Raw genomic sequence first — 27,252 nt, forward strand, 5'->3', positions numbered from 1 at the left:
GTCGTAGTCGCGAACACACGCTCCGATTGGCATCTACTACCGTCCATACGCAGGGGATGGGGGGAGCTGGTATTTGCACCTGAGGAGGATTTGCTAAGAAATATCCCCTTCACGGCGCCGGGGCCAACTACGTCGATCTCCGAATTTATTTAAGATTTTGGCTCCTAAGAGACTTGGGAAGAATTCGGATTTATTCGGTGTTCCTTTAGCGCAGTTCCCAGTATTACCCACATCGCTGATGAAACCGTCCTAACTGCTGACCTTTTCAAGATGGCGGCCCGCGGGCGCCACTCTCGGGCTCGCGCACCTCCCCAAGATGGCGGCGCCCGAGGCCTGGCGCGCCCGGAGTTGCTGGTTCTGTGAGGTAGCGGCGGCAACGACCATGGAGGCCACGTCCCGGGAGGCGGCGCCAGCGAAGAGCTCGGCCTCGGGCCCCAGCGCTCCCCCCGCCCTGTTCGAGCTGTGCGGGCGGGCGGTGAGCGCCCATATGGGGGTTCTGGAGAGCGGGGTGTGGGGTAAGTCGCGGGGTGAGGGGCTACCTCTGGCAACGAGCGGAGGCGGCCCAGCGGCCGGGGGGCACGGGGGGCGAGGCCGGGAGGCCTGGGGCAAGGCCCAGCCCGGGGCACTAGAAGCCACACCGTCGGGTCGGAACATGAATTCCGTGACTGACCGGGCTGTGCAGAGTAAAGGCGGGGAGCAAATCGGCAGGTGGAGCCGCGCCGCGGCCTGGCTGGGGGGCGCGGGGGGCGAGGCCAGGAGGCCCGGTCTGGGGCCAGACGGGCAGGGCCCGGGCGGCAGAAGCTGGAATGACGGGCCGGCCGTGGGCACCGAACTGACGCTCGGGGCCAGCGGGGCTGCGGAGTCTCGGATGCCGAACCGACGGCCAGGGATGGCCCTGCCGCTCGGGGGCGGGGGCCGAGGTTGGGAGTCCCGGCCTAGGGCGAGGAGGCCAGGCCCCGGGCCACCTAGCCTGACTGACGCGCGGGGCCTCCCGCGTCTGCTTGACAGACCGCGGGTGCCGAGCCTCGGGAGGGCAGGCTGATGGGCGAAGGCAGCCCGGCGGATGGGCGAGCGAGGGGCCGGGGAGAGGCCAGAAGGCTTGGAGCGCCGCGGCCTGTCCGACGACCCAGGCTTGAAGGGAGCGCACTGACGACCGGGGCCTCGGGTGCCAAACTGCTTGAGCGCCCGACTGACGGGCAGAGCAGCGAGCGCCGGAGGCCACTCGGATGGGCCTGCGCGGAGGAAGGGCCCCGAGCGGGGAAGGGAGGCCGGAGCGGGTCCAGCAATCGAGGGAGGCTCGAATGAAGGACAGGCGGGAAGGGCCAGGGAGGCCCCCCCGATCCCGGCGAGGAGGGGGCGCGTCGCGGCGAGGAAGCCTTGGGCTGAGTGGGAGCGACAGGAGGCCCCGGCCTGAGCTGCCGGGACGGTCGGGCCGGGGCTGAGCGGCAGAGGCGGGCCCGCGGCGCTGGGCGGAGGGGCCCGGCGGGACAAACTGACGGGCCGGGCCGGGCCGGTGGGCCTGGGAGTAGGGCGGGCGGCGCCGGCCAGGTAGCGCCGGAGAGGAGGCCCGCAGCCGACGGGCACGCGGAGGCCGGGCTTTGGGGTGGGCGCCCCTGGACCCAGACTGGCAGCTGATGAGAAAAACTCGAGTTGGCCTTGTGAACCCTGATGGTGAGAGTGAAAGAGGAGAGCGAAGGCTCTGGGTGGGGAGGGGAGGGGGGGTAGGCCTGCCCGCACAGGGGATGAGGGCTGAGGGCGGCCTTGGGCCTGACAGACTGGTGGTGGAGGGGGTGGGGTCCGAAGTTGGGTGAGGAGATCCAGGCCAGGCCTAGGGCCCAGAGAAGGGGGAAGGAGTGGCAGGAGAGGAGGCCTCAGGCCGTGAGGGGGTGGGGTTCTGAAGAAGGCCTCGGGAGTGGTGGTAGTGTCTTGCCAGGAGGAAGGCCCTGGTAAGGTCAGGTTGAGGGCTTGAGATCCTGGGATTGGGGGCATTGGGGGGGTTGCACCTGGGGAGGTGGCTGTGAAGAAAAGGCCCTGGAGTTTGGGGGGTTGGGCCTCCAGGAATAAGCTCGGAGACTGTGGAGACTGGCTAAAGAAGGCCCAGGGATGCGGGAAGGCCCTTGGTGAGGTGGGGGTGGGGCGCTGGTCCTAAAGAGGCCCAAGTGTCTTCCTGTAGTGGGAAAGACTGTTAGAAGTCCTCAAGCTGGTAGGGGGAGGGGATTGTGGAGGCCCTATGCCAACAGCTGAGAGAAGAAGGGTCAGACTGACCCATGGGGAATAGGAGAAGCCTCAGTGGAGCTGGGCAGGGGGCTCTGGAAGGTCCTGGGAAGTGGAAGAAGGCAGAGAAGACTGGCTGTGTCAGCCTGGAACTTCTAGGATGCTAAACTTGGCTAGGAGGGAAGAGGACTGGGTGAGGAGGCCTGGAGTAGAGAAGAGGAAGCATTAAAGGTATAGGCTGGAAAGACGGAAGAGCCTTGCTTAAGAAGAATGGAGAAAAGAAGAGTGTGAATAACAGGGGATGAGAATCCCCAGTGGCTGTGAGAGAAAATGGCTAAACAGAGCAGATTGGAGGGGCAGAGGAGAAAGAGCTCCTATGGGCCTTGCCCAGGTAAACACACAGAAAAAGCTGAATCAAGGTAGGCCTCTTAGGAGAGCCAAGTAATAGGCCTGCTGAGAAGCGCTGTTTTGGAGGAAGGTCCCTGTGTGGGCTAACAGCCAAGAAAGGCTTCCTGGAGGCAGAGGACTAGGGTTGCTTTGTGTAGCGAGAGAGAAGGGTAAAGTGAGTAGAAGCAGCAGGAAGGGACACAACGAGGAAACAAGTAGAATCGGTATGTTGTACCTTGAATGCCAGGATATGGAGCTTGGACTTCATCTTGAATGCAGTAGGGGGCCTGCCTACGTTAATGTAGTAGCTTAGGGAATTAATACTTTCATTCAGGAGGTACATCGAGTACTATGTACAAAGAATCATACTAGACTCTTGGACATCAAAATCCAAATATTCTACAAGTAAAGAGAAAGGGAGATCATAGAAACAAAGTTTTGAAAGATTTTCCTTAGAGTTAGTATACTCTAAGATTTTAGACTTGTTCTTGACAGGACAGAGGCTATTGACAGGATAAGAATAATAATAGACAGACGCCTGGGTGGGTTAGTGGTTGAGCTTCTGCCTTCAGCTCAGGTTGTGATCCCGGAGTTCCAGGATCGAGTCCCACATCGGGCTCCCTGCATGGAGCCTGCTTCTCCCTCTGCCTGTGTCTCTGCCTCTCTCTCTCTCTCTCTGTGTCTCTCATGAATAAATAAATAAAATATTAAAAAAAAATAATAGACAACATTTAGTGAGCTTATTAGAGCCAGGCATGGTCTTAAAAAGATTACAAGCATGAAAAAAAAAAGATTACAAGCATGATCTTCTTTAATTTTTATAACAATATTATGCGGTAGTTATTATTACCTCCATTTTAAAATTGAGGAAACCAAGTCTTAAAGATATTAATTTGCCCAAGGATTCATGATTAACTAAGGATTAGAATCAGAGTTTCCCCCAGTTTTGTCTAACTCTAGAGACTAAACCATTTAGCCACAATACTATAAAGTCTCTCAAATCTAGACATCAGCAAGAGCAAGTTGTTCTTATGATATGTTGAATTTAGAGTTAGGGCCTAGTTATTTCTATCGTTCATAGGAAAGTACTAGTTCAGGATATAGTAGGGGCCCAAAGAATGGGAGTTGCCAGCCTGGAAGAGTGGGATGGGAATTCAGGAAAGGCTTAATGAAGGGCACATGATACTTGAAAGATGAGTAGTTGATGTGCTGAAAATGGCAAGGACATTCCTGGTAGAGAGCAGCATGACAAAGGTACAGAGGCAGAAAGCAGTGTAACATGTTAGGTTAGTGAAAAAATTAGTTTAGTATGGCTGAAGGAGAGGAGGCAAAGCACAGAGCTGGAGAATTAGTTGGGCCCAGATTATGTTGGAGATTTTTATTACCCATATTCAGTAGGAATGGTGTTAAATGCAGAATGGTTCATTATGCTGGGCAGAAGTGAACTGACCACCTCCTCAATGAGCATATCATCCTGCCTTATTATCTCACCCTTGAAGATGTGCATGCCCCTGAAATTCCAGCTGCCAACTAAGTGGCTGAAGATAAGTAGACTAGAGTTTGAATTAGACTTAGGTTAACTTCTACGGGATTTATTTGCCAAATGAGAAGTCTGCCCTTCTTTTTTCCTTTCCAATAGGGTAAATAATGCTTGGAACCCTGGGAGAAAAAAAGTAAATTTTGTGTTTTGGTTTTTGTAGCCCTCCCAGGCCCAATACTCCAAAGCATCTTACCTCTGCTCAATATATATTACTTGGAGAGGATTGAGGAAACTGCCCTCAAGAAAGGTGAGTGTCTCTCTCTCTCTCTTTCTCAGTCAGTGACTGTAAGCAAGGCACCATGATGTTCTTCAGGTAAATATTACACCTGATACCTGTGTAGAACTTTGTGCTTTTCAAAAAATTCCCTCATACTGACTTTCTTAGGTTATTCCTCACAGTGTCCAGTGAAACACAAAGCAAGTAAATGATTCCAGTTATACTAATAAAATTGAAACCACAGGCACACCACATGAATAACTAAGCTGGCTTAGCTAGACTGAAACCTAGATCTTCTGAATCTTAGTTTTTCTATTTTACCTTGCTGTCTTCCAGACCCCTCATTGTACAGATCTGTTAACAGCTAACATTTATCTAATCCCGATGTGCCAAGTGCTGTCCTAGACACTTCACCTGGAGAAACTCATTTAAACTTTCTAACAATTTTATGAAATAGCTATTATTAACTACATTTTACAGATAAGGAAACTGAGGTACAGAAAAATTAAGTAAACTTGCCCAAGATCACACAGCTAGAATGTGGTTTGCTGATATTTAAACCCAGGCAGTCTATCTGTAGAGCCAGTGTTCTTTACTGGCCTGCCATATCGCTCCTGTGAACCCAGAGAAAGACAGCATTAAAGGCTAATGTGCGAGATTCGTGGTGGCCAAAGAGCAGCCAAGTAAATGTGATATTTCTCCCCACAGGCCTCTCCACTCAGGCCATCTGGCGCCGACTATGGGATGAACTGATGAAGACAAGGCCTTCCAGTTTGGAAGTAAGTGAAGGCACCAGGGAGAACTCTGGCTTGACCCTGCACAGTGAAAGCAGGAGTAGCTTACAGACGCAAACTGGGGACTGGGAAAGTGCAGGACCAGGGGTGGCGTGACTTTGGGAGGAGGGCTCTGATGGCTTGTCACCAGGTTCTTTCCATTTGGCATTTGTCACTGACTTGCTTGCTCACCATGTTTGCGGGTAACACAAAACAGGGAAGGGTAGTGATCACAATGGATGGCAGAACCAAGACTCATAGTGGTCAAACCTACCAAGATGCAAATTAGCAGAATAAACCAATTCTTCACTTGAATCTAAAAAATTCTAATTGCATGACCTTAGGGTAGGAGGTGCAGGGGGTCTGGCTTACCAGCAACTTGTATGAGAAAGATTAAGGTGGTTTAGTCAGTAGTGTGCTAAAGCCACTCATATAATGACTCTACTCTAAGCTGTGTGAATTAATCTAACTATAAGCTAAAGGACTATGGGGATAATAGACCGGCCTGGCTCTGCAGTTGGCAGGCTACCCCTGGAGTATGGAGAAAGAAGCCAAGGCCATATCACGTGAGTCACGTTTGGAAGACTGGAGATGTTTTTCCTGAAAAAGAGAAGACCTGGGGAACATGAACTGTCTTGAAATATTTGAATGATTCTCACATAAAAAAGGAATTAATAGACTTGTTCTGGTAGAAGCTAAAAGAGAATAAATTTCTGCTAAACCGAACGTAGAACTTTTTTTTTTTTTTTTTTAAGATTTTATTTATTCATGAGAGACACAGAGAGAGAAGCAGAGACACAGGCAGAGGGAGGAGCAGGTTCCCCATGGAGAGCCCGATGTGGGACTCTATCCCAGCACCCTGGGATCACTACCGGAGCCAAAGGCAGACACTCAACCACTGAGCCACCCAGGCGCCCCCTGGATGTAGAACTTTTAAATTCTGAGCTTATTGGTGATGAAACAAGCTAATGCCAGAGGTAATAAGCTTCCCATCTTTAAATGTTCAAAAAGAGTCTAGATAACTACTTGACACAAGGGTAAAAGACTTTCAGCATTTTAAAAGAAGTCGGGCAAGATGACTTTTAGGGCTCCTATTAGTCCTAGATTCTATTATTCATTGGTTCAGATATAGCTCACTCTTACTTAAGTAGAATTTCTTTTGCTGCTCCTTATAGTGATAGGACAGACTGAGTTCAATAAACATTTACTAAACTTAACCACATACCAGGTCTTATGTTAGATATTGGAAGCACAGACATGGTCCCTTTCATGTTTAGCAAAGAAATCTGCAAACAAATACATTGTGCATGGTATAAGGATAAGTGGTTCAGTGACAGTAGCAAGGAGGTTGAGTGAGAAGGGAGCATGACAGTCTTTCCTGGGAAGTAGTATTTGAACTGGGCTTTAAATGGTGGATGAGGCCAAATGATAAGAAAACAAGTTCTTATCAGGAATTAGAGTCTTAATTTCTGGGGATGCACTGGGTTCAGTAACATTCAGCTCCATATCCTTCAGCTTTCCCATTTCTAGATCTGGACGTCACTCCTGAAGCTCAGTGTGATAATGCTAAGGCCCAAGAAAATCCTCAGGCAGCATGTACATGAATTGGGCCTTATGAGGAGGAGAAATGGATGCAAAATAGAAAACAAAGTTTCCTGAAACTTTTAAAGATGCATGAGATTCACTTTTTCCCAGTGTTTCCCAAATAGTATGGTTGACTAACAGATGATGGAGATCATAAGGTCTTTCACATAGAGTAAGCTTTTTTCCCAATATTATCTCAAGCATCCTGGTAGTTTGTTATCTTTTCTTGTTCTGGAGCATTTCAGAACATTAAGGAAGCCCCAGGCTTGATGGCCTAACAGTCTCCCTAGACAGAGGTCCTTACTTGGATCATATGCATTCCAAAGGGTACTGCCTTCTGCTTCCCAGTTTTACATGACAGTAACCTTAACTTTGTAAATCAGAAACACTTACTGAGTGCCTGCTCAATTCCAGGTGCTGTTCTAGGTTCTAGGGATATAGTGGTAAACAAGATAGGGATAGCCCCTGATTGCTTATAAAGAAATATAATTTCAAACTGTGTAGTACTAGTGTATGTGTATTAAGAGATCTGTAGAATAAAATAAAATAATCTGTAGACAAAGCAATGGGGAAATGAAGGAGTATTCAATAAAGGATTCTCTAGTTATTAACTATTTGGAAAAGATAAAATTAGAGCCTCATTTTACAATATACTTAAATTATTTCTATATAGATTAAAGATTAAATTGTAAAAAGTAAAAGCACAGAACAACTAAAAAAAGAATAAAGGTGACTGATTATCTAACCTCAGGATGGAGAGTGTTAATTACTAAATTACACTTTTTTAAAAAAAGAAGGTATGGACATATTTGGCCATATAAAATGCCAACACTGTAAACACAATTTAAAAGGTACATAAACTAAGAAAGAATGTTTGCAACACTATTTGTAAAACAAGAGGATAGAGGGAATGAGACAAAAGCAAACTATCCTAGTAGAATAAGTAAAGACGGGGCCAAGTCACAAAATATACAAAAATCTCCAATAAAGTGAAAAATACTCAACCTCAATAATTAAAAAATGGGAAAGTATATAACTCTTAAATTAGTAAAGCCTTGGTTTGTTTCAAAAGATAATTTCAGGAGTGGGTAAAACTTGCATTTTAATTTGTTATTGGTGGGAGCAAAAATGTTATGTAACTTTCTTGGTGGGCAGTCTGGTGATAATTATCAAGAATCTTAACAATAATTATTAATTATTAATTATTAATTTAGAATCTTAAATATTAATTCTTTGGGAGTGCCTGGGTAGCTTAGTTGGTTAAGCATCCAATTCTTGATCTCGGTGTCCTGAATTCAAGTCCCGTGTCCAGTCCCATGTCCAGCATGGAGCCTACTTAAAAAAAAAAAAAAGTTATATATGTACACTTATATTATTTGGGTAGAAATTCTATTTCTTAGAATTTATAGTATATAAAAATTGAGATACTCCTGAAGATTTCCAAGATGTTCATTATAGCAACTATTAAAAATCTAGAAACAAACTTATTCAGTAATGCAGGAATTATTAAGTATATAGTACATTCATATTTTCAACATATTAATAAAGTCATATTTTGAAAACATTTAAATATACCATGGTACAGTATTTTAAAAGCCCAGCATCTGAAACTGTTCAGAGTTGTCTCAACGTTATAAAAACAATTTTCTATAGCTATTCACATTTACATATACCCTCCAAAGAATTGGTTTACAGATTTTATCTTTCCAGAAACAGTATTTCTGTTATCAGAAAAATAGTGGACAATAGTTAATGAACATTTGCTCTTGTTTACAAGAAAATATTATTCCCTAGTTTGTACACACACTTCCTCCCCAACTATGCCTGAGCCACCAGCCTGTGGATGGGCCAAGGATTGTGTTGGTAGGTAAATGTCATTTCACCTCGGTGGTATCTCATTTCCCCTACTCTTGCCCAAAAGAACATGTTCAAATCACTTTGCATTCCCTGAGCAATACTGTACAAGCCCACGAAATGAGCAGCTTGGACTAGATCTCTTAGCTGTTTTTCAGCTTTGAAATTTTAGCAGAGATTCTTCTAAAAGGTGATGATGGAATAAAATGCAGTAATTACTGTTGATAATTGATTGAGATAGTTGTCATAACCAACTTTAGATACTCATTTAATCTTTACAACTCTATGATATAGGTAGGATATATTCCTCACTTTATAGGTGATGAAACTGAAGCAGAAAGAGGTGAGGTGGCTTGTCTGAGGTTATAGTTACTGATGGCAGACCCAGGACTCAACTTGAGGCATGTGGCTGTGGAGTGCATGCTCCTAACCACTATGTCCTGCTGGTCTCACTGCAGTTATTGTATCTGGGGTGTTCCAGTTTCAAATATTCTCACATTGTCTTCATCAACCAATGAAATGTGGGGGGGGGGGGGACCACACTAATAGTTATCTAAACTACATGTTCCACATGCCTTATGGTCAGAAATAGCTACAGTATCTTGGTTCATATCTTTGTCCGTATTTTAGGCCCAGAATGTCTCACTTATGAAGTTGAAGCCTTGCTAGGTTACCTGCAAGTGTTTTCCAAGGCTGTGAGCTTGGGCCAGTAAATGTGTTAGCAAAGTGTTAGAGGTAGAATTCAGAAATACCCTCTCTGCTTCCATTTTTCCATTTGAGGCTGAGTGGAGATTTGGTTCCCAGGTATTTTTTCCTGGTCCCCCAATTCCCCCCCACCCCCGTTGCTAGTGAGAGAAGTCCCTCCCTCTTTTTGCTGCCATGCAGTTCAAACATGAAGAAGTCATTCCTAATTATTACCACAGCAGGCAGTGTCATGGGGAATAGGCAGGGCAAAGGGAATGACACTTCTGCTGAGAACAATGGGAGCCCAACTCCTGCCAAAAACCTCAGACATAAATTGAGGTCCACTCAGGTATGAGGGAGTGCATAGAGGAAGGTTAAGTACCAGAGAAGTGCCTTTTAATCTTGGGGAACCTCAGGCTCCTGCTACCATTTGCTTCAGGCTAAACAAGCACCCTGCTTAACAGGCTCTGCCTCCATCAAGTCCATTTCATATTGCCCATCTGGACTAATTATTAGCAGGAGCAGAAATAACATTTTGTATTTTAGTTTATGAAGTGCTTTCACTTGCACTCATTTGATGTTCACAACAAACCTGTGAAGTGATATTATCCACATTTTATAGATGAAGAAAGGTCTAGATAGTGGCAGAGATGACATCTGTATCAGTTAACAGACTTTCTCCTGTACCTGAGAGAATGGAAACTTAAGGACGTCTCTGCCCTTTTGTGGTGGTAGGATGGGGGTGGAGGCAGTAATTGCTAACCTTCTCTATACATCAGAATCATCTGGAGGTGGTTTAAAAAATAAAGGTGCATGGGCCTTACTGCAGATGTAACATAGAGAACCCTCAAGTCTGGATACCTGGCATATGAATTTTCAAAAAAGAAAAGCTCCACAGTCCGTTCTGATTTGCACCAAAGGTTGAGAAACACTTGCATTCAGAGTTCTTCTAAATGTACTGGAATAGTCTGATGAAGTCTCATGCATCAAAGCCAATAACTACTGCCTGGAGAAAACCAAAGATTTGGACCCTGATCTCCAGGAATTTTTAATCTGGTTGGGATAAAACACGTACACAAGCAGAGACTCGACACCCTAAAGACAGGTCTACCAATGTTTAAGACCTGAGTCAGAGTATCTGAGGAGTCCCACAAGAGGCAGAGCAGAAAGAGGCTCACGGAGAGAGGCTGAAATGAACAGCCTCAACAATAGTGAAAGGTTAGTAGGTCCTCTTAGGAAGCCGGCAATGAACAGCATTTCTGGCAGATGTAGGAAAGGGCAAAGGAGGCACGTTTGGGTCAGTGTGGTGACCAGTTTGGCTGGAGCATAGCATTCACGTGAGCAAGATGTGGGAGATAAAGCTGCTCAAATAGAGGTCATTTTGTACAGGGCTTTCCCTGCCAGGCTGAGGAACTTCAGATTGCCCCTCAGTAGTGGATAGATATGGGGGTGGTGGGCACTAAAGCAGAATGTAATCAGACAGGTTTTACAAAGATTGAGTCCAGTGGATTTGTGCAAAAGTTTGGGAAGGGGAAAATGAGATAGAGGAACAATCTGGAAACTAATGAAGTGGTCAGGTGTGAGGTGATAAGGGTCCAAACAAAGGTGGTAATGGTAAGAATGGAAGGTTGGGACCAGGTTCTAGAAACAGACATGGAAGAAGTTACGGGATTGTTTCATCAGCACTAAAGCAAAAGCATCTCTGGAACCAAATTTCCTGAGTTCGGTCTTGATTCTACCACTTATCTGTATAACCACAGGCAGTAACCACCTTTGTGCCTCGTTTCTCCTGCCTATAAAATGGGGCTAATAGGGACGCCTGGGTGGCTCAGCAGTTGAGTGTCTACCGTCAGCTCAGGGCATGATCCCGGGGTCTGGGGATTGAGTCCCGCGTCAGGCTCCCCACAAGGAGCTTGCTTCTCCCTCTGCTGTGTGTCTCTCATGAATGAATGAATGAATGAATGAATGAATGAAACAAAATGGGGCTAATAGTAACACATACCTCAAAGATGGGAAGATTAAATGAATTTGTATAAATAGAATGTTGCCTGGCTCAGCAAATAGCTATTGGAAGGAACCCAGGATGATGATGGTTCAACAGGTAGCGCTCTTAGTATCACAGCTGTCTGGCATGTTCTCTACTTTCAGAGTGTGACCTGTTGGCGAGCCAAGTTTATGGAGGCCTTTTTTTCCCATGTTCTACGTGGGACCATTGATGTGTCTTCTGACAGGCGTCTCTGTGACCAGCGCTTCTCACCTCTTCTGCATAGCTCCCGCCATGTCCGGCAGCTCACCATCTGCAATATGCTGCAGGGTGCAACTGAGCTGGTGGCTGAGCCCAACCGCCGGGTTCTGGAGACCCTGGCCAGTTCCCTGCACACCCTCAAGTTCCGCCACCTGCTGTTCTCTGATGTGGCTGCTCAGCAGTCACTTCGGCAGCTGCTGCATCAGCTTATTCACCACGGGGCTGTCAGCCAGGTGTCGCTGTACTCCTGGCCTGTGCCTGAGTCAGCCCTTTTCATCCTTATCCTCACCATGAGTGCTGGCTTCTGGCAGCCAGGCCCTGGTGGTCCACCTTGCCGCCTCTGTGGAGAGGCCTCCCGAGGCCGGGCCCCATCCCGAGATGAAGGGTCCCTCCTACTGGGCTCACGCCGGCCTCGCAGGGATGCTGCTGAGCGATGTGCTGCAGCCCTCATGGCATCCCGGCGGAAGAGTGAAGCCAAGCAGACAGCCAGAGCTGCACCCACCACCCGGGTAACACGCCGGAGCACACAAGAGAGCCTGACAGCAGGTGGGACAGACCCTAAGAGGGATCTGCACCCTCCAGCAACCTCCTACGAGGCTCCTGGCACCAAGCAACCACCCTCTGCTCCAGCCACCACCTCCTCTGCCTCTGCCTCCTCTTCCACATCCTCATCCAAACGGGCTCCAGCTAGCTCAGCCCCACAGTCTAAGCCGCTAAAGCGTTTTAAGCGAGCTGCAGGGAAGAAGGGTCCTCGCACCCGTCAGGGGTCCGGTGCAGAGTCTGAAGACCTGTATGACTTTGTTTTTATTGTGGCTGGTGAGAAGGAGGATGGGGAAGAGATGGAGATCGGGGAAGTGGCTTGTGGAGCTTTGGATGGATCAGATCCCAGCTGCCTGGGGCTTCCGGCACTGGAGGCCTCCCAGCGATTCCGCAGCATTTCCACCTTGGAGCTATTCACAGTTCCGCTCTCCACAGAGGCGGCTCTGACACTGTGCCACCTGCTGAGCTCCTGGGTGTCTCTGGAGAGCCTCACACTCTCCTATAATGGTGAGTGCCCTGCAGGGGCAGGGATGGGTCTCACAGCAGCACCAGTTGTGTGCCCAGTCCTGTGAAGGGGAATAGGGAGTATGATCAGGAAGCTGCAGATGAGGCCCTGCCGCTTCACAGCAGGGCAGAAAGCACATACTTGAAGTAGGGGCAGACTTTTAGTCCTGGGGAAGAACATGAGGTCTGTAGGCTTGATTTACAGTTATAAACAGGGGTTCCTGAGAGGCAGTGAAAACCTGAAGAGTGGGTACATTTTAGCAATGGTAAGCAATCCATGGGCAGGTGGGAACAATATAGTATATGCAAGCCCCCCCCCCCAATCCTATCAAACCATCTGTACAAAGTGTGTGTACATTTTTTATCAGACCAGCAACCTGTGAAGGAGTCCTCAGTTCTTACCTACCTGGCTGCGCCCAGCTAGGCAAATTTCAACTCTGGGTAAATCCACCAATCTACCCAGGTTGCTGAGCACAGATGGAGAAAATCACACAACTGTGCCAACTGGTGCTACTACACATACATTCAGTCATCAACCTTATATGAATCCTGTGTTTGCAACATTAGTTCCCGTTCCTCTTATTTCTAAATGTTTCCCTCTTTCTCAGATGACTACCTCCTGCTTCAGAGAAAGCCATCACATGAACTTCAGCTTATTGTTACCAACCTATTAATTCTATGTCTACACTCCTTTCCTCTTCCACAATAGTAGAGATGGCCATCCTAACCAAGACTAACTCTTTTACCTATGCTCTGGATCCATACCGTCTTACCTTAGGAAAGCTTGTTTCTCAAATGCTAAAGAACTTTTATATACTGCCTATGTGTCTGGCATAATTTAAGTATTCTATTAATTGAATCTTTACAACAACCCTAAGAGGTCAAGTGGCTTGCCGAGGATAACCTCACTAGTAAGTTGTAGAGCCAGGATTCAAACCCAATCGGATTCCAGGATTCCAAGATTTTAAATCACTACTTAATGCTGCCTTCCTTCTCCAGTGAGATGCTAATACATACTTTTCAGTCCTCTTTTATTCTCGGTGGCATTTGCTGCTATGATGCAGTCTTCATGAAATACTCTCATTTCCATTACCTCAAAATCTTTCTTCTCCCCCTTTGAAGATTACTTCTCTTATCAATGTTCAGAGTTTCTGCCATTTTACATTCTTCCTGATAGTTTTGTCCATTCCCTTGCTTTAAAAGCCAAGTATGCTGCAGACTTCCCTATCTATGACACTGGCCCAGATCTTTATCATAAACTCCAGAACCATTTTAGCTGGCTGATTACTAGATATCACTTCATAAACCACAGCTCCCCAACCTGAATGCATCTTCTCCCCATGCTGATCCTCCTCCTATCAGTGACATCACAGCTCTCAGCTGCTCAGAAGACAGCTGGGTTCTTTCTTTTGCACATCTGTTTTTAAGAAATCTCAAATCTATCTCTTTAATACCTCTCCAGATCTTTAATTCAAGCTACCATTACTACTTATTTGTATTCATCATTTCAACAGTTCCTGACTCCATACTCACCATATAATTCACTGTCTACACTGTAGCATTTTTTAAGTGCAAAGAGCATTCATTTATTCACTCAAAAACCCTTCATTGGTTTCCTGTCACCATACTTAATATTCTTACAGGTCATTCATGTTCTCACCTCTGCTTACCTTTGTAGAGGCATCTTGAACAACCCCCTACCCCCTGTACTTTACACACAAGTCACATTACTTTTCAGTTCTTGAAACCTGTCACCTTCTTCCTTCAGGCCTTTATATATACAGAGTTCTCCCTGCCAGTCACTCCTCTCCCTCCTTTTAGCCTGTCTCCTTTGTGTTCTTTGGGACTCCACTGGAAAGATTTTACTGATAGAAACCGGACTGGGTACCAAGTACCCATCCTTTGTGCTTCCACAATACTCATACTTCCCCAGTTCCCTTCACACATTTTTGTTCATCAGGCTACACAAGCAGGAGTAAGATCTGTTCACCGTCTAGCAAAAACTGTATTTACTGGGTGCTGGTGAGGTTTTACGGAAGGAATGAATCCACAGGAACTTGCTCAGTCCAAGGGGAGATATTTGCTTTGTGGCCTTAAGCCTCTCCAACCCTTCTGTGAGATGGTTGTCCTTTTTTGGTCTATTCCCCACCCAGTTAATCCTTTAAAGTATTGCCTACTGGGTCATTGTCACTCCCCTGCTTAGATTTCACGAGTTCATTGTGACCTATAAGAGTCCAGAGACTGCTGCTGCCCTCTGGGCCTGGGCCTGTCATTCAGCTGGCAGCACAAGATGCCCCACCATGTCCTATCTTGTTTTGTGACTGCCCTTACTGATGCTTGGGGGCATGGCCCAGTATAGTAGACATCAGTTTGCTGGTTACCTGAGGAAAAAGCAAGACAATGGATGAATAGTTGAGATAAATGATTTTAAATAAGCTGATCTAAAACTCAAGAAACTTATCAACATAAATATTTGGAGTGGTCTCTGAATGTTACTCCTGCTGACACTCCCACATGACTGATCTAACTTCTTTCCTGCTATAGGCCTGGGCTCTAACATCTTCCGCCTGCTGGACAGTCTGCGGGCCCTGTCAGGCCAGGCTGGATGCCGCCTCCGTGCCCTGCATCTCAGTGATCTGTTCTCACCACTGCCCATCCTGGAGCTGACACGTGCCATTGTGCGAGCCCTGCCCCTACTGCGGGTCCTCTCTATTCGTGTTGATCACCCCAGCCAGAGGGACAACCCTGCTGTACCAGGGAATGCAGGGCCCACTAGCCACATAATTGGAGATGAGGAGATACCAGGTGAAGCACTGCATATGTGTGTGTGTGTGTGTGTGTGTGTGTGTGTGTCCACACAAATGTGCAGGTGCAGTTGTGTGGAGAAGGTAGGAAGACCTCTAGTCCAGGCCTGGCACCACTCATTCCTTAAAGAGGGAATGAAACCCATTCCCTCTTTAGAGCCTGTTATTCAAAGATAACCATGGGCTGGAGAGGGCCCAACCACTATAAGCCCAGTAGGAAGTGACCATGGTAGATCAGTTTCTAGTAAAGTGGTGTAGGTACCTCTTCTGTATATTCCCTTAGATCCAGTATGTTTCCTATGTCACTACTCTGCACACTCATATTTGCTTAGTCTTCCTGAACTAAAGGCTCCAGCAGGGCAAAGACTAAATCTCCTATTTAGTGCTTTGCTCCCAGAACCTAGCATAGTACCTAATGTGGAGTACACACTACACTCAATGACAAGTAGATGAATGAGATTTTTTTAGTGAATCTCTAAAGGACAGGATGGGACCTGCTGCGGGAGAAGAGGGATGGCCAGCTAGAATCTTTCCTCCCTACTATATCCAGAAAACTGCCTGGAACAGCTGGAGATGGGATTTCCACGGGGAGCCCAACCAGCCCCACTGCTCTGCTCTGTACTGAAGGCCTCAGGTTCTCTGCAGCAGCTGTCTCTGGATAGTGCCACCTTTGCCTCTCCCCAAGATTTTGGGCTTGTGTTACAGACACTCAAAGGTAGGACCCAGCTGAAATGGTAAAGGGAGGGTAGGAGACCTCCATACTGTTCTTCAGGAAAGCTAAGGCACATGGCCTCTGCCCCCATGCAGAGTACAACCTAGCCCTGAAGAGGCTGAGCTTCCATGACATGAATCTGGCTGACTGTCAGAGCGAGGTGCTCTTTTTGCTACAGAATCTGACTCTTCAAGGTAAGTTCTTTATCCAGAACCTGGAGCATTCCTGGGTCTCCACTGCAGTTCTGCCACAGTCTCACTAAATGAGCAAGCCACTATTCTTTTCTTGCCCTTATGTCCTCACCTATAAAATGGGTTAGAGAACCTGCACAATCTTCTTTCTAAAAGGTCCCAAACTCCATTCTTCCTAAACATTGGAAGATTACTCACTTTTAAAGTGCCTCAAGTTTTTCTTACCTTTAAATAGCTGCAGAAATAATGGTGGTGGGAAGGATAAATACGCTGTTTGCCCCTAATCCCCACCCCTGCATAGAGGGAAAAGAGGTGAATGAAGAACTGTTCATGCAGAGAACCTCCCAATAGTGAATATCTGGGCTCAGTCTCTGTTTTGAATCTGATTAGTTCCAGTCTTCCTTGGGGTCTTAGACAAATTCCCTTTTCTGGACTTCTATAAAATGTTCACCACCACCACCCCCTTGCTAGGGCCAACTGGGGTAGGATGGGTAGCACCAAATCCTAACGTTAGCCATCAGAATTTATTCTAATTTCTCTTGACAGAGATTACCTTCTCCTTCTGCCGTCTCTTTGAGAAGCGCCCGGCCCAATTTCTGCCTGAGATGGTTGCTGCTATGAAGGGCAACTCCACACTGAAGGGCCTCCGGCTGCCAGGGAACCGCCTGGGTGGGGGCAGGGCCCTGGGAAGGGACAGGGGGAAGGAGCCAATCCTTTGACTTAGAAACTTAGTGGATGAAAGCACAGGCCTTCCCACTGGGGAACATGGGGGTTGGAATATTGTTGTGTGCTGAAGCTTCAGGAGGGTGGGCTTCTCCCTACCAGAACGGGGTTGGCATCCCCTTGTTCCCCTGTTCTTGGGTGGTTGTAGACATTTCTCCCCTTCTTCCCAGGGAATGCTGGCCTGCTGGCCCTGGCAGATGTTTTCTCAGAGGATTCATCCTCCTCTCTGTGTCAGCTGGACATCAGGTACATGGGGCTGGGGATGGGACAAGGGATGGAACTGCAGGGATATAGACTAGGGATTAATTATTTCCTAGGTGTGTCTAATCCATCTCACTCCTACCAGTTCCAACTGCATCAAGCCAGATGGCCTTCTGGAGTTCGCCAAGCGGCTGGAGCGCTGGGGCCGTGGAGCCTTTGGTCACCTGCGCCTCTTCCAGAACTGGCTGGACCAGGATGCAGTCACAGCCAGGGAAGCCATTCGGCGGCTCCGGGCCACTTGCCACGTGGTTAGCGACTCGTGGGACTCATCCCAGGCCTTCGCAGATTATGTCAGCACTATGTGATGGGGCCCATGCTTCACAGGCCCATGCTCAGTACCATCAGCTTGCAGGGGCTGAGACCTGGGTTGTGACATGGGCTGCCCAGAACTCCCAAACACCAGTTCTGTCTTTCTCTTTCTGCCACCTTTTTTTCTCTTTTTTCCTTCTTCCCTTGCACTGAGGTCCTGGAGGCCTTGATGGGACTCAGCAAAGGCATTTCCACAACTGGGTGTAGAGCCTTTGGGCCCCTTACCCCAGTACTCTGGGAACCTGGGCCAGGTTACAGTGCTCATCAGTCACTGGGGACAGCTCCCCTCCCCCTGCCTGAGGTTCCTGTTTTGCCTCCTCAAGCAGATACCCAGGCTTTAGAGAAGTTTAGGAGTGTCCATTACCAGGCCTCTTCTCCACTGGGCTTACCATGCTGCTCCCAGGCCTCAGTCCCTTTCATACCTTTATTCCTTTCTTTTTTTTAACCAAAAAGGTTTTCTTATAAAATAAACTTTGGGCAAACATCATGCAGCCCTCCTTGATGATTTTTGTCCCAGAGAACAAAATTCAGTAGGGTCCTATAGGGCAAGGAGCCCCTTTTCCCTGTCTCTTTCCTCTGACTGCTACACCCAGACCAGCTGGTTATCAGCAGAGGCCCCGCTGCTCCTCATGGGAACGCTGGTGGAAGACGAACGTGATGGCAGTAGAGGCAGCATCCCAGGCAGCCTGGAGTACCTCATCCTTGAGCCCCCGCTTATCAGTGTTATGATTCCACTGAGCCAGGTCTGAAGTACAGTCAGAACCATCAGGGGGTGGCCGGACCTGGTGGTTGTTGACACAGCGGCGGCAGCGCAACCTAGGGGCAGAGGACAGAGTCGTGGTAACTACAGAGCCCATCTCTATGCTGTGCAGGGAGTTCAGAGGTAATGGCCAGTAAAGGCCACCTACCTGTCATGTGTGTCACTAAGGCTAGCCTCATCCAGGGTAAATAGCTCCTTCAACTCGCCCAGAGAGAAGTGCCGTTCCACATCCTGCTCTTCATCCACCACACAGCTGCTCAGTGCCTTCTTGTGGCTCTGGCGCTGAAAGATCTTCTCCTCAATGGTTCCTGCCTGGGATGGAGAGACCCAAGAACCCATGGCTAAGTCATCCCTGTACATAGGGTGCAGGAAAACCTAGTGTTTGAAACTACAGCCACCCAGGAGAAGGGGAAATAAAACTAAAAATCCTACAGCAGCACATCTGCTCTGCTGAGCCCATTTTCCCAGTCTGTCTGTTGGGAACATGACTTGTACATATCAGTTCCCCCAGGATATTTTCTGTACAAATGGGAGTGTTTCATGGCCTGGCTAAATTCCTTCAGAGTGAGCTGGGTTTGCAGCAGCTTCACCAGAGCTCCACACCAAGCCCAGGTCTCTCTCTCTCACTAAAAATCATTAGCATATCACAGGCCATGCCCTGTGCACGAGGATACAAAGAAGAATCAAAGATGATCCCTATTCCTGACCTCATAGGCTAGCTAGTGGGAGAGACATAAACTAACTGTATAATAATAGAAACCTATACAGGATAACCAAGGGCCCACAGAGGGATGGTAGGGGGAAAGAGTGTTGGAAAGCTTGAAAGATGATCCTTGAATTCAATTTTTAAAAATGAATACATGGTTTACAAGGGGAGAGAGAAGGGAAAACTCCTAGGTAGGCCCCACACAGGAACAAAGGAATAAGCCTGACCTACTAGAGGACTGAGAACTTGAGCCTGTCTAGAGGATGGTGGGAATGTAGTCAGATTTGAGAAAGTCAGCAGAGGTCATACTGGAGAAATAGGAATGCCAGGCTGAAAGAGCTTGGTCTTGTCCTATAAGTGACAAAAAGCAAAATCAAAATTTTTCTCAAGTTCATTCTAGAAGCAGTATGTAAAGAACAGATTAAGACCAAAGGTAAAGAATTAGGAAGTTGCTGTAGGAGAGGGCTGTGACATTGGTATGGGACAGAGAGGAAAGTTGAAGAAATTTCCAGAAGGTAAAAATCAATAGTAATTTGTTGTTAGGAGACAGAGAAATTGTCCAGTAGGAGATACCCAGGTTTGGGTTGGCTGGATAATAGAGTCATTAAATGAAAAAATTCAGAAAGGAAATTAATTTAATCATCATGCATCCAAAGTATTCATAAGACACCCAAGCGGAAATGTACAACACGGGATGGAAATGTGGGTCTAGAACCCAGGTAAGAGATCCAGGCTAAAAATTTAGAGATCTGTCAATATAATGAGTGTATATAATCACAGAGATAGGAAAACCAGAGTGGAATTTCCAAAGCAAACAGAATTTTAAAGATTAGTGGTCAACAGTGTCAGATACTCAGAGGAAAAATATCAAGAGTTTCTTGTTTTGGCAATTAGGAAGCCAACAGTACATTCAAAAGCAGGCTGAATGGCATAAGTGGTCTGATAAGTGAGTGGAACGTGAGGAAGTGAAGTTAGTTTGTGAGCTTTGGAAAAATGTGACTGTGAAGAAATAGAAAGTAACCCAAAGTAGTGGCTACAACTGGACAGAAGATTAAGAAACTGTTTTAAGGTGAGCACTACTCGAGCATGCTTATAGACCTGGGGAAATAAAGGAAAATTTAACTAAGAAAGGAAAGTATGGGAAACAGTCTAGGGCAAGGCTAGAATGATAAGCCTCAAACAAAGAAGGAAATTATCTTCCTCTGAAATGGGAAGGGAAGAGCAGGTGTGGAGATTTACAAAAGAAAGGCTAGAAAATTCAAGCCTGGTAGCCTGCATTTTCTGTAAAGTAGAAGACAAGGTCTCTGCAAAAAAGAAATGAGAGACCCTAATGAGGGTTAGGTAAGAAACTTGAGGCAAGTGGTGAAGGCTTGAAGTGGCTGTTGAAAGAAACGAGATACAACCCAGCCCAAAATGGAACATGTGAATGTTGTAATAGTGATGATCTATACCTGCACATTTTATCTGGTGCAGAAGCTGAGAACAGCTGTAATTATCCAAGTGGAGAAGGTATTACGGAAAGAGTGGCTGAAAGGATACATAGTAGGAATCAAGCCAAACAGAAAGAGAAGTCAAGCCAGATTGGGGGGAGGTAGGGTACAAAGCACATTAGGTTGAAGCAGATAAAATGTGTATCTGGGTGGGTATGAGATGGGTGTGTCTCATGGGTATGAGAAAGTTGGAAGGATAGGAAGTGAGAATAGAATGATAGCTATTAAAGTTCTGGGTACTAGGTATAGTTTTGGTACTATTTAAGTTCTAGAGTATGGGCTTGGGAGTAGTTAAATGAGAGGTATTAGGAGGTCAAAGAAACATGAAGGGCAAGAGTGCTAGATAACTCCATGGTCCTTGAAGTCAAGATGATTTGGGAAAAAAATGAAGACTGGGCTGGCATCCAAAGTCATCAATGAATTAGGAAAACAGCATAGGATAGAGGACTATAACAAGGAAGAAAAGAGTAGTGAAGTCAGATAACATGAGCTTTAAAAGAGAACTATAGGTGGATGGTCTGAATGACAACACAGCACTTGGCTAATGCCAACACCACTTCTTAGCCCCATGGGACACAGGGACTGTAAGAAGATTACAAGCCAAGTGGCCAGACAGAAATCAGGTATGAGGGAAAGCAGGTGGGAAGAGGCTGCAGGGGTTTGTTAACCATAGAACAGGTGTCCAGACGGCATAGTAAGGTTTTGAAGAAATGGGGTGGAAAGAGGAAGAAAGAACAGAATAAAGGACTGGCTAAGCCTATAGCCTGGCTACTGCTAGAGGCAGAGGGGCCAATAAGAGGCACTGAGAAAAACATAAGATGGTCCTGAAGATCTCATGACCCACTCCTACTATGACCACTGTCACCATCCTTACAGACAGCAGGCGATAGATATAGCAGGTCTTCTTTTGACCGTCACGCCAGACCCGGGCCATGGCTTGTTCATCATTGGCTGGGTTCCAGTCAGGGTCAAACATGACCAGTCGGTTAGCCCCGATGAGATTGAGGCCACAGCCTCCAGCTTTGCTGCTTAGCATGAAGACAAAATCAGGGCTCTGGAAAGAGAGGAAGCAAGAGAAGAAGAACCTCGTGCAGCCTGAACTAGAATCCTACTCTACCCAGCCGACTGTTCTCTCACACATCTGTATTCTTATGCTGTAAGGACCACTAATTTGTCTGCCTACTAATTTCCCCACCCCGCCATCACCAACCAACCTAACCCTGCCACACCCAGCAGAAAAGGAGGGGGAAAAAAGGAAAAATCAAAGAGACCCTAAAGCAGAGCACCCTTATAGCTTCCCTATCACCCCTTGATTCTGATGGTACTGCATTGGTAGTGTGGGAACAGAGGTTGTACATTTACCAGCGGATTGTTAAAGCGTTCCACAACCTTGGCTCGCTTCTTAATGGACATTGTGCCATCCAAGCGGACATATAAGTACCTGAAGGGGAATCCAAAGATCAAAACACAAGAAGGTGCAGAGCCCTGCTACTAAAGGAACTAAACAATGCTTGAGGCTATTTGTGTACAGCCTGGGGCCCTAAACTCCCAAAGGGACAGGCAGGGAGCTAGGGCCCAGGACTCTGTTCGCTGGGATTACCTGAAGGACTAGGGGGCTATTCTGCTTAGAGGTGGAACTGGGACCATCACAGAAATAAAACAACAGATGTTTTCTGGGAAGCTCCTCCCATACCCACATCTTGGCCCATATCCACCAGTCAGAACACCAACTCTTCCTAGCAGGACAGTTGGGGAGGCACCACTTTAGTAAACCAATTAGGCTCTTTCCTACCTTCGGGCCCGACAGAGCTTCTCAAAGAGGTCCAATGTCTGAGTGTAATTGGACACCAGCACTACTTTGTCACTGCTGCGGCTTCGGGTCACTGCCAGAATGTAATCAAGGACCAGCATCTTACCTGGAGAAGTCAGCAAGCATTAGTCCTCAACAGGCCATCCCAGTGCCCCAGGAATCTTACTCTTGATATCAAGCCTTGAGGCAAGGATACATCAGCACAAAGAGACAATCTCCCACCCCTCCCCGAAAGGAGCCCAAAGACTGGCTTACCTGACAGCTGGGGCTCTAGTGCCTTGGCGCTATAAGTAGGGGGGAATATTTCCAAAGCACCTTCAAAGCCATCCTCCTCTTCCACACACTTGTCATAGATTAGAGCTGGATCTGAAAAACAAAAACAAAACACAAAATGCCAGTTATGATGCTTTCGGGAATTTCCACTTCAATGTTCATGGGAACCCCCTCTAGAAGCCTACTCAGCAGACCTTCCTCAGCCCCAGACTTGCTTGTGCCCAAATCCCAGGATACAGTCCGTTCCATCTGGACAATCCTGCTCACTAGTTAGTGTGTTCTCCCAACAAAAACGGAACTATACCAAGAGAGGGCAAGGTTTGCTAATTTTCTTCCTAACATTTTATTATGTACATATGCATGCACAGACGCATACAGAGTCTCACATACACCAAGCATCGGTTGGGCAGAGGATAAGGTAAACTTTCCCAAACAAAGGGTCTGGTTTACGGAGTACACAATGTAGGGTTCATACCTCGGGAAGGGCTAGAATCACATGTGGCCTTTATGAGGACTCTAAACAAATTTGGAAGATGCCTGAACCATATAGGAGCCTATCCTTCCTTACGTACTCTTAGAGGACCTCAGGACATGGACCCAACTCACGATTACAAAGCTTCTTTAGTAAGGTGATGGAAGAAAGGGAAGACACAGTCATCTTGCCCTCACGCAACTCTTCTGCTGGCTTGGCCTGTTTCAGAAACCTCTTGTATAATTCAGTCTGAAGGGGTGTCAGCCTGAAAAAAGAACAGCTGGGTCAGTGGGAAAGGCTGGACCACACTTCAGCCCTGAAGACACCATGAAAGCCCAGCCAGGCTCAAAGGCTGAGCTTTTTTTTACACACTCACTCTATACCCCCTCCTCAGTTGAGTTCAGTACCTACAACAAACCACCTGCTCAATCTTCACAGGCAGGTATTTAGAAAGGATATCAGATGTCCTCCGTATCAAACACCTAGGAAGACAGGGTAAAAAGACAAGAGGCTGGTAAAAATGCCATATTAACTACTGGAATAAAAGCTACCACCCAAAGAATCCAAAAGACTACCTTTGGATGTCAGAGAACCACCAGCCCTATGGCAAAGAAAACTTTTTTTTTTTTTAAGATTTTATTTATTTATTCATGAGAGAGAGAGAAAGAGAGGGGCGCAGAGACACAGGCAGAGGGAGAAGCAGGCTCCATGCAGGGAGCCCGATGCGGGACTCGATCTTGGAACTCCAGGATCATGCCCTGGGCTGAAAGCAGGCACTAAACTGCTGAGCTACCCAGGGATCCCCCTGGCAAAGAAATCTTTATGAGGGTCTCAGTCATGGGAACAAAGACCCTTTCAAACAACCTACCTTACATTGACAACGCTTTGTCTTCCTCTTCAAAAGTTTAGCTGGTCTTCAAGAGAAGGCCAAGACCTCCCACTGAGTCTGGTGCTCAGACAGGGAAAGCAAGCTGCAAACCACTAAATCCTTAGGGGAGTTTTTGTTTGCATTTGCCCAAATACCACTTGGCCCAAGGTTCAAAGAAACTAAGCTCATACCTCCTAGCAGACTAGGAAGGACAGGGATTAGACACCTAAGGAGTAGCTGCTAAGAACGCAGTGATTCTCTTTCCTACCATCTAAAATTGCGGGGGAGGGGAGGAGACAGGACCCCAGGATATAAACCATCAAGTGTATTACCTACAACAGAGGAGTCCCAGATGTACTTGTCCCCTGGATTATGTGGACACTATGGAAAAGCCTTCTTAGTCTGGGAGCCACATCCCTCCTTCAGATCTATTTCTAACTGTCAAAGAAGGCTATGCGGCCTGAGAAGGGAAGGCTGGTGCTTTAACTCTGAGACCAATTGACAGGAAGCTTTGCTCAGGGAATCTAGCGACATCAGAGAAAAGCTTCCTCAATATGATGCTAAGCAGCCCCAAACCAGATAAAAGAACCTAGGCCAGGAAGAAAGCAAGGACTTGGCCTGCAAGACACCTCCATTTATTCAGTGACCCTGATCAGGGCACAGATCCCACTCCCTAGAATCCCAGCCCTTATAGGCCAAGGCCCCGAAAGATTGGACTTGGATGGTTGAGTAGGCAATTCTGATGACCTAACTTGGGGGAAAGTCCTGAAGAAAGGTGCTGCTGCCTAGCCCAGCCCCCACCCTGCCATTACCTATTCACAATGCTGGTGAGCTCCCGCAGCCGCTCTTCGCCTAGCTGTCTGTCCGCCTCACTGGCAGCTGCATCTCGACCCTTCAAAATTGGCAATTCGAAATGCTTCTTGAACTCATGGGCAGTTCCTAAGACAAGAGAAAAGGGAAAATTAAAGCATTAAAGAATGTAAAAAGAGGGAAGACTCGTTCTTTTCCCTCCTCGCTTGTAGTCACGCTGTGCCAGCCACGCACTCCCATGGGGCATGTTTCACAAAATGGAAGAAATCAAGGACTTGCCGCTCATGGCCAGGCAAAGGATGCCAAACCTGTCAAGATCAAGAAACATATGAGTAAAGTGAAGTTTAGAGTTTGTTGGAGCAGATACCTTTATATCTTGGTCATCACACACAAAGAGAAGACAGAGAAACTGAAGCAATCCCTGTCCCTAGGTTTGGCAGTCAAAGAGCTGAAATGAACCTAACACAGTGATCTGAACTGTACTAAAATTTTAAAAATTAAAAAAAAAAAAAAAGAATGTAAAAAAGGAATGATTATCTCACTGCCAATAATGACAGACTACTTTGTTATAGACCACCTTCCTGTCAAGAACAAAGCTGGACAATTACAGGCAATTTTGTTTGAACGGATCAGAGAGCTAGCAAAGCAAGTGGGGACTGAAAGGCCTCAGAGACAGATTAACATTCAAATACATACCTAATTACATTAAATATAAGTGGACCAGATAATCCAATTAAAAGACAATTGTCAGACTGGATTTTTTTAAGATTTTTTACTTATTTATTCATAGAGACACAGAGAAAGAGAGAGAAGAGGCAGAGATACGGGCAGAGGGAGAAGCAGGCTCCATGCAGGGAGCCCAACGCGGGACTCGATCCTGGGTCTCCAGGATCACACCCCGGGCTGCAGGCGGCGCTAAACCACTGCACCACCAGGGCTGCCCTGGAATTTCTTTTAAAGCCCATCTATAGGCTGCTTGTAAGAGATGAAGTAGCATGAACCAGTGCAATGAATGAATGATACCTGCTACAACAGGTGGATGGATGGATGTACAATGAAGTACTGATACCTGCTACAACAGGTGGATGTGATGGATGAAACATCACATACACTAAGTAAAAGTGAGATGCAAAAGGTCACATACTGTATGGTCCATTTATATGAAATGTCAGAATAGGCAAGTCCACGGAGACAGAGCAGACTGGCGACTGTCAGAGTTTGAGGGAAAGGAGAGATAGGCAGTGACTGCTACTGAGTACTGAGTTTTCTTTTGGCCAGGAATAAAAAAGTCAGGTATCTCACAAATGAGGATCTCCAGTGGCCAATAAATACAATAAAAGGTGTTCAATTTATTCAACATTAGGCAAATGGTATCAGGTATCACCAAAAACCCACCTAATAACTAAAATTTTTAAAAATCTCTCAAGATAAATAGTGGTCATGATAGAGAGCAGAGGTCGGCAAACTACAGCCGTGGGCCAGCCATTTGTTTCTTTAAATAAAGTTTTATTAGAACACAACCACGTCCATTCATTTACATTCTATGGCTGCTTTCTTGCCATAGTAGCAGCGCTGAGTAGACAGTATGGCCTGCAAGTCTAAAATACTATTTAGCCACTTAAGAAAAAATTTGCTGACCCCTGACATAGAGCTACTGGAATTCTCTTATACTACTGGCATAATCACTACTAAAGCTGAACACAGGGATCCCTGGGTGGCGCAGCGGTTTAGCGCCTGCCTTTGGCCCAGGGTGTGATCCTGGAGACCCGGGATCGAATCCCATGTCGGGCTCCCGGTGCATGGAGCCTGCTTCTCCCTCTGCCTGTGTCTCTGCCTCTCTCTCTCTCTCTGATTCATCAATAAATAAAAAATTAAAAAAAAAAAAATAGAGCTGAACACATGCATAGCATATGACCTAGCAATTCCACTTGCAGGACAGAGAATGCATATTTACACAAAAGAAATGTACATTATGCTCAGGTAAAGACATACAAGAATGTTCACAGCAACATTATTCAAAAGAATGAAAAACTGGAAACTCAACTGTCCATCACCAGAACACACAAAAAATATTATAGTATATTCATAAAAATGGAATAGTATAAGGGGATGTGCGTGGCTCAGTTGGGTTAAGTATCCAACTCTTGATTTCAGCTCAGGTGGTGATCTCAGGGTTGTGGGGTTGAGACCCACATCAGGCTTGTGCTGGGCATGAAACCTGCTTAAGATTCTCTCTCCCTCTACCTTCTGCTCCCCTCTCTCAAAAAACAAACAAAAGAAGAGATTAGTATACAAAGAAAAAAATTAACTGCCAGGAGCAACAACATGGATGAATCTCATAAACATAATGTTGAACAAAAGAAACAGGAATATATACTGTATATTATTTAGCCAAGGAATATATACTGTATTATTCCATTTATATAAAGTCAAAAATAGGCAAAAACCAATCAGGTGTCAGAAGAGTGTGCTTCCCAGGGAAAAGGAGAGAACAGTGATTAGAAGAGGGTGCTGCTAGGAG

The 27,252-nt window shown here is 46.6% G+C and overlaps 2 protein-coding genes and 1 pseudogene across 11 annotated transcripts in view; 2 read left to right on the plus strand and 1 right to left on the minus strand.

Moving 5' to 3' along the window:
- The first annotated feature begins 27 nt into the window (after positions 1-27).
- On the plus strand, positions 28-18,029 carry LRRC41 (leucine rich repeat containing 41). 3 transcript variants are annotated; one of them, XM_077845110.1, is made up of 10 exons: positions 28-515; positions 4,302-4,388; positions 5,067-5,137; positions 11,402-12,545; positions 15,087-15,347; positions 15,897-16,061; positions 16,154-16,252; positions 16,796-16,918; positions 17,143-17,218; positions 17,319-18,029. In XM_077845110.1, the coding sequence occupies exons 1-10, from the start codon at positions 317-319 to the stop codon at positions 17,536-17,538; spliced, it is 2,445 nt and encodes an 814-aa protein (XP_077701236.1). In that variant the 5' UTR covers positions 28-316; the 3' UTR covers positions 17,539-18,029. The 3 variants fall into 3 exon arrangements, with proteins under 3 accessions (XP_077701236.1, XP_077701238.1, XP_077701237.1); XM_077845112.1 differs by lacking the exon at positions 28-515 and adding an exon at positions 650-708; XM_077845111.1 differs by lacking the exon at positions 28-515 and adding an exon at positions 2,172-2,605.
- RAD54L (RAD54 like) overlaps positions 11,337-27,252 on the minus strand; it is a 34,954-nt gene continuing 19,038 nt past the window's right edge. For 5 of the 8 annotated variants that reach the window (XR_013350395.1, XR_013350399.1, XR_013350400.1 and 2 more), the window contains 10 exons: positions 24,734-24,860; positions 23,461-23,535; positions 23,188-23,318; positions 22,564-22,674; positions 22,291-22,414; positions 21,861-21,939; positions 21,373-21,552; positions 18,451-18,614; positions 16,475-18,358; positions 12,167-14,923 (listed from right to left, as the gene is read on the minus strand). Coding sequence is in view for 1 of the 8 variants with exons in the window: in XM_077845114.1 (XP_077701240.1) it covers positions 18,148-18,358; positions 18,451-18,614; positions 21,373-21,552; positions 21,861-21,939; positions 22,291-22,414; positions 22,564-22,674; positions 23,188-23,318; positions 23,461-23,535; positions 24,734-24,860 (1,202 nt within the window). In the remaining 7 variants the exon portion in view is untranslated. Of the gene's footprint in view, positions 18,359-18,450; positions 18,615-21,372; positions 21,553-21,860; positions 21,940-22,290; positions 22,415-22,563; positions 22,675-23,187; positions 23,319-23,460; positions 23,536-24,733; positions 24,861-27,252 lie in introns of all 8 variants that reach the window. The other 3 variants (XR_013350396.1, XR_013350397.1, XM_077845114.1) reach the window with 3 other exon arrangements.
- LOC144282037 (large ribosomal subunit protein eL38 pseudogene) lies at positions 18,178-25,542 on the plus strand (annotated as a pseudogene).

This window comes from Canis aureus, chromosome 13, assembly GCF_053574225.1.
Source record: "Canis aureus isolate CA01 chromosome 13, VMU_Caureus_v.1.0, whole genome shotgun sequence".
NCBI classification, from domain to species: Eukaryota; Metazoa; Chordata; class Mammalia; order Carnivora; family Canidae; genus Canis; species Canis aureus.

Bases quoted from the DNA above. Each gene is read 5' to 3' on its own strand.
- LRRC41 (XM_077845110.1), top strand. From the start codon at position 317: ATGGCGGCGCCCGAGGCCTGGCGCGCCCGGAGTTGCTGGTTCTGTGAG. The intron at 516-4,301 runs GTAAGTCGCGGG...TGGTTTTTGTAG, and splicing joins TCTGGAGAGCGGGGTGTGGG to CCCTCCCAGGCCCAATACTC. The intron at 4,389-5,066 runs GTGAGTGTCTCT...TTCTCCCCACAG, and splicing joins GGAAACTGCCCTCAAGAAAG to GCCTCTCCACTCAGGCCATC.